The 6,920-nt window shown below is 47.8% G+C and overlaps 1 protein-coding gene across 1 annotated transcript; it reads left to right on the forward strand.

Moving 5' to 3' along the window:
- The first annotated feature begins 4,821 nt into the window (after positions 1-4,821).
- LOC123412766 (probable carboxylesterase 15) lies at positions 4,822-6,166 on the forward strand. Its single transcript, XM_045105703.1, has one exon. It carries the CDS (start codon positions 4,895-4,897, stop codon positions 5,972-5,974), a length of 1,080 nt encoding a protein of 359 aa, XP_044961638.1. The 5' UTR covers positions 4,822-4,894; the 3' UTR covers positions 5,975-6,166.
- Positions 6,167-6,920: the final 754 nt, after the last annotated feature.

The following is a 6,920-nucleotide window of genomic DNA, read 5'->3' on the forward strand; positions in this document are numbered from 1 at the left end:
CACTTTGCTCCCGCCGCACAATCGATGGATGCAGAAGGAAGAAGACTTCGACACACCCAAGAATTTGGATATATTTTCCAGTTTATCTAAGGTGTTTTTGTAATTGTGCTCCTTAATATATATATATTGTTAGGAAACACTCTTCCTCACCCGATTAATCTTTCGGGCTGCTTGTTGACCTCCCACACACAACATGTGTCTCGTGTAGACCCCACAATTGTTCTCCCTTATCTCATGTATTCCTTTTAATGTAAAACATGTACTTCCTTCGTTCGGAATTACTTATCACAGAAATAGATGTATCTAGACGTATTTTCGTTCTATATACATTTATTTTTATCCATTTTTACGACAAGTAATTCGAGAAGAAGGGAGTATTTCTTTTTCACTATTCATAAGGCTATTCCAAATAAATGTCATGAACTAGAAAGAGGATCTACCTTTATGAAATTAAAAAATATATTTCAACTATTGGGGAACGTCGCATGGGAAACAAAAAATTTCCTACGCGCACGAAGACCTATCATGGTGATGTCCATCTACGAGAGGGGATTTCCGATCTACGTACCCTTGTAGATCGCACAGCAGAAGCGTTAGTGAACGCGGTTGATATAGTGGAACGTCCTCACGTCCCTCGATCCGCCCCGCGAACCGTCCCACGAACCGTCCCGCGATCCGTCCCACGATCCGCTCCGATCTAGTGCCGAACGGACGGCAGCTCCGCGTTCAGCACACGTACAGCTCGACGATGATCTCGGCCTTCTTGATCCAGCAAGAGAGACGGAGAGGTAGATGAGTTCTCCGGCAGCGTGACGATGCTCCGGAGGTTGGTGGTGATCTAATCTCAGCAGGGCTCCGCCCGAGCTCCGCAGAAACGCGATCTAGAGGAAAAACCGTGGAGGTATGTGGTCGGGCTGCCGTGGCAAAAGTTGTCTCAAATCAGCCCTAATACCTCAGTATATATAGGAGGGAAGGAGGGGAGGAGGCAGCCTCAAACCCTCAAGGTTTGGCCGAAATTTGAGGTGGAGGAGTCCTACTCCAATCCTACTTGGAGTAGGATTCCACCTTCCCACTTGGAAACTCTTTCCACCTTGTGTTTTTCCCTTCTCAAACCTTATGGGCCTTAGTGGGAACTTATTCCAGCCCACTAGGGGGTGGTTTATCTCTTCCCATAGCCCATGAGACCCCTTGGGGCGTGACACCCCTCTCGATGGTCCCCGTCACCCCTCCCGGCACTCCCGGTACACTACCGATGAGCTCGAAACTTTTCCGGTAATGCCCGAAAACTTTCCGGTAACCAAATGAGGTCATCCTATATATCAATCTTCATCTCCGGACCATTCCGGAAACCCTCATGACGTCCGTGATCCCATCCGGGACTCCGAACAACATTCGGTAACCAACCATATAACTCAAATACGCATAAAACATCGTCGAACCTTAAGTGTGCAGACCCGGCGGGTTCGAGAACTATGTAGACATGACCCGAGGGACTCCTCGGTCAATATCCAATAGCGGGACCTGGATGCCCATATTGGATCCTACATATTCCGAAGATATTTATCGGTTGAACCTCAGTGCCAAGGATTCATATAATCCCGTATGTCATTCCCTTTGTCCTTCGATATGTTACTTGCCCGAGATTCGATCGTCGGTATCCGCATACCTATTTCAATCTCGTTTACCGGCAAGTCTCTTTACTCGTTCCGTAATACAAGATCCCGCAACTTACACTAAGTCACATTGCTTGCAAGGCTTGTGTGTGATGTTGTATTACCGAGTGGGCCCCGAGATACCTCTCCGTCACACGGAGTGACAAATCCCAGTCTCCATCCATACTAACTCAACGAACACCTTCGGAGATACCTGTAGAGCATCTTTATAGTCACCCAGTTACGTTGCGACATTTGATACACACAAAGCATTCCTCCGATGTCAGTGAGTTATATGATCTCATGGTCATAGGAACAAATACTTGACACGCAGAAAACAGTAGCAACAAAATGACATGATCAACATGCTACGTCTATTAGTTTTGGGTCTAGTCCATCACATGATTCTCCTAATGATGTGATCCTGTTATCAAGTAACAACACTTGCCTATGGCCAGGAAACCTTGACCATCTTTGATCAACGAGCTAGTCAACTAGAGGCTTACTAGGGACAGTGTTTTGTCTATGTATCCACACAAGTATTGTGTTTCCAATCAATACAATTATAGCATGGATAATAAACGATTATCATGAACTAGGAAATATAATAATAACTAATTTATTATTGCCTCTAGGTCATATTTCCAACATCAACAAAGTAAGAAATGAAAGCCGTCGTTTGCAGGCAGGATCGACGCTCCATGGTCCAGAGCGAGAGGGCATATGGCCATCTCCATTGTCGGTTTGGTGTGCGCTTTTTCATTCTCCGTTGGTTTCTTAGGCTGGTTGTAATGGATAGTATCATATACTAGTATCATGCATATGATACTAGTCTATGATACCACATCCCTAATGCATAGTATCATATGTTAGTATCATAGAGTAGTTCATGTATTGCCATGCAAGACATATAGTAACACATCATTTAATATGATATGTTATCATAATATGATACCCAACCCTCTCTTTCTTCATTTAATTCTATGCCACCTCATCAAAATTATGTAGTTGACATGAATGATACTACCTATGATACTCACATTACGAGCAGCCTTATGGAGACGTAGTACGCTCGGGTGCGTTTTAATGGAGTGTGGACACTCATGTATTTTTATTTATCCTTGCTCTATTTATAGGTGGATTTCATCACCACTATGCATTAGTTCGTCCATATTGCTTTACCTATAAAGCGGGTGTAAGTTTATTTAATAAATGAAAGGTATAAATTATTATTATAACCTTGTACATGTGGTTTTCACTGATCTCACAATACCTTGAAACGATCTAATCATGAAGCAAACAGAAATTATCTTGATGCGACATATCACATACTCCTTTCGTTTATAAGTATAAGTATTTTTAAAGATTCTATCATATAGTCACGAATGTATATAGACGTATTTTAAAATATAGATTTACTCATTTTAATTTGTATCTAGTCCTTTGATAGTTTTTTTTAAAAAGATTTATATTTAATAACAGAGGGAATATATAATTGTAGCACTGTACTCCTTCGATAAAGAAATATAGAAGTGTTTATCATGCTCATCGGGACACATTTACTCGTGAACCACCCAGAAACATACCTCTGATGTGACATCTCAGGCTGATGACAACGTTCAGTCGTGTATCCCCATTTAAATCATGTCACGCCCACCTGCCGCCGTGCACCCGTGCCCGTGCGCGCAAATATGACCACAGCCATTCAATTCGTTCGCACCTTCCCCTCAAAAAAAATGTTCGGACCTGATGTGTCAAGCCACACAGGCCAGAAAAGCTTTTTGCCGTGTTTTAGTTCATTTTTTCTGTTGGTAGTGAGAAAGAGTTGATTCCCGGGCCTGACCGAGACTGACCCAGGTGTACTAGTCGAGTCCACGGCACGGTCTGGAACCCTAGTCCAGGACTTTTCAGACTGGGTAACGCGTGTTTACAAAGATGATGAGATGGACTTACCCTCTCGGTCCCGCCAACATCCACATCCATCATCTCGGTTGTTGAGTAAATATGCAATTTTTCGAGTATATTAATCCACGAGATAATAACTAGCATGGTATTAACTAGACTAATGATATACTGATCTTGAGCTAACCTAGCACATACTACGCATATAGTGGATACATCTATGCAGACAAGCAGTACTGCTAGGATAAATACGAACATGAGGATAAACGAGTCATACCCTCCAATCGGCCAGTTGGCCGTAGCAGCAGCGGCGGCGACGGCAGTATCCTCTGCCGCCTTCTTATCGGCTTCGGCCTTCTCGCGGAGACGGTCAGCTTCGCTTGGTGAAGACATGGCGATGACGAGGGCGACGCGGACGTAGACGAAGCAGACGGACGGAGGCGAGCAGTCGCGTGATCGCTCCCCAAAAACCTAATCGCCCCTCTCCCGTACAGGAACCGGAGAGGCGAGGTTTCGGAGGCCTGCTCTCCCGTCGATCGTGTACGCGGTAAACGGGATGGAGTCGCCGGCGGCAGCAGTTCAAGGAACGAACGCGTGAGGCAGATGTGATCTGATTCTCGTGACGGCTAGGGTAGGCGATCGCGTGCTTATAAAGACGGCTGGGTGGAGAGACGTGGGCCAAGCCCACGTCCGAGTCGGTATCGTGCCTTGTCCGTTACGTATTCTCCGTTCCTGACCGGCAAAAATAAGCGCGTAGGTATGAGCTCAGCTCGGCTTTTTCCCGCAACCCGCGGCGTGACGAGGCGTGCGGCGAAGGAGGAGTGCGCGAGGGCACCTTCTCTTCTCACTCTCCAATAGCATGTGGAAGAGAGACCCTTATAAAGGGGTCCAAACTCTCCTCCACTAGCGGGGTGGGACTAAACTCCCACCACCTTGTCATGCCACCACCTACATGGGCCCTTGGAGATTTTTCTAAAATTCTCTAATGTGCCTGAAGCCCACCTCCAAATTTCAACGTCGGTCGCGCGAACGCGCATGTTTAGTCCACACGACTTCATTCGGCCCTTGGGCCGCCACTCTCTGTACCAGCTCCAACTGCGCTGCCGCCGTGACACTTGTGCTCAAATTCCCTGCCACCCTCTGCGAAATTTCCCTCCAAAAAATTCAACGGCAAAACGCGACGCCACCAGGTTGCGATCGCCCCCCTGCTCTGCCACCGCCACCTCCTATAAAACTCCACCTCCCCTCCCCTGTTGCTACCACAGCGCATCACAGTCTCACGGCGACAACCCGGACCGTAGAGCGTGTAACATACATACAGTACAACACAGCGACGACCGATGGCGAGCACCACCGCCGCCGCATCGCAGCACCAGGCGAGCACCACCGTGGCGCCGGCGAGCGGCCGTAAGGTGGTGGACGAGGTGTCCGGCTGGCTGCGTGTGATGGACGACGGCAGCATCGACCGCACGTGGACGGGCCCGCCCGAGGCCCTGCCGCTGATGCAGCCGGTGCAGCCCTACGCCGTGCCCTGCGACGGCCATACGCTCCACGACCTTCCCGGAGAGCCCAACCTCCGGGTGTACCTCCCCGAGGTCGATGCCGGCAGCGTCGGGCGCCTCCCCGTCATCGTGCAGCTCCACGGCGGCGGCTTCTGCATCTCCCACCCGTCCTGGGCCCTGTACCACCACTTCTACGCGCGCCTAGCCTGTGCCGTCCCGGCCGTCGTGGTCACCGCCGAGCTCCCGTTAGCCCCCGAGCAACGCCTTCCTGCCCAAATATACACCGGTGTCGACGTGCTCCGCCGGCTGCGCTCCATCGCCATGTCCGACAAAGGCTCTCTCGACGACCCCGCGGCTGAGCTCCTCCGCGAGGCCGCGGACATATCCCGCGTCTTCCTCGTCGGCGACAGCTCCGGTGGCAACCTCGTCCACCTCGTGGCCGCGCGCGTCGGTGAGGACGGCGCGGACGCCTGGGCGCCCCTCCGCGTCGCCGGCGGCGTCCCGATCCACCCGGGGTTCGTGCGCGCCACGCGGAGCAAGTCGGAGCTGCAGGTGACGCCGGACTCGGTCTTCTTCACGCTGGACATGCTGGACAAGTTCATGGCCATGGCGCTGCCGGAGGGCGCTACCAAGGACCACCCATACGCGTGCCCGATGGGCCCGAACGCACCGCCGCTGGAGTCCGTTCCCCTGCCGCCGATGCTCGTCGCCGTCGGGGAGAAGGACCTCATCCACGACACCAACCTCGAGTACTGCGACGCGCTGCGTGCCGCCGGCAAGGACGTGGAGGTGCTCATCAACCGCGGCATGACCCATTCCTTCTACCTCAACAAGTTCGCCGTCGACATGGACCCCACCACCGGGGAGCGAGCCCAAGAGCTCATCGACGCCATCAAGAGCTTCGTCGCCCGCCACTAATTAAAGCATAATTAAACAGCATACTGCATTCCACACGTGCCGCATCACTGTTATTACCATCAGGTGTGTCTGCCATTAAGTCGATCGACCTATGTGTGAGTTTTACGTCCATATATACGTGATGCCTTCTGTATGGCATCGGTCGCCTCGCTGAAAATACACTTTGGTTCCTAATTGTGTATGCATCGTACATAAAATAATAATAATAAATTAATTAAAAGTTAAAATAGTTTTAAAGTATTTTCAAATTAAATTTGATTTTGTTTTGCACTAGTATCTAAAATTTTTAAGAAAAAAAGTCAACATTGACTCCTAGAAAAAAAAGGCAAAAAATATTTGTTATTATATGTTACTATTCATATTATTTTGATCAAAATTTTGTTTTTGTTGGAAAGAAGTCAAAGTGTACTTTTTTTGGAAAACAATTCACAAGTATAATGAAAGGTCAAGTTTATTTTCAAAATATTAACAGTATTTTTTGACTTTATGTTTAATTGCTAAAATAATCTGCATATAGGGTGTATATACAGCCAGGTTTCAAAAGATCCCCTTCATCGCCTCCCTGTTATTCGAAGCATGCACTGCTTAATTATTACTCCACAGAATTTTGGTCATGTATATGGGTGCTTCGAATAATTATTAAGCAGTGCACAGTCTCTGCTGGAGTAGTGTATGTGACTGGATAGAGTAGTGTATACGCGTCCACAGTGTTTTGGTCATGTCACTGTAGTAATCCGTCGTAGTCCATGAGAATTATTTGTAATATTAATTATTCAAAATTCAGTCAAATGTTGTACTCCATTTGTTTTTATCTACTCTGCTTTGTCTAAAGTTAAACTTTATATGCTTTTAACAAGTTTGTACAACAAAAATAAGAGAGGTGTACAAAAAATATATTAACATATACACCATCAAATCAGTATCATTGGATTAATCATTACATATA

This window comes from Hordeum vulgare, chromosome 1H (genome assembly GCF_904849725.1).
Source record: "Hordeum vulgare subsp. vulgare chromosome 1H, MorexV3_pseudomolecules_assembly, whole genome shotgun sequence".
NCBI lineage: Eukaryota > Viridiplantae > Streptophyta > Magnoliopsida > Poales > Poaceae > Hordeum > Hordeum vulgare.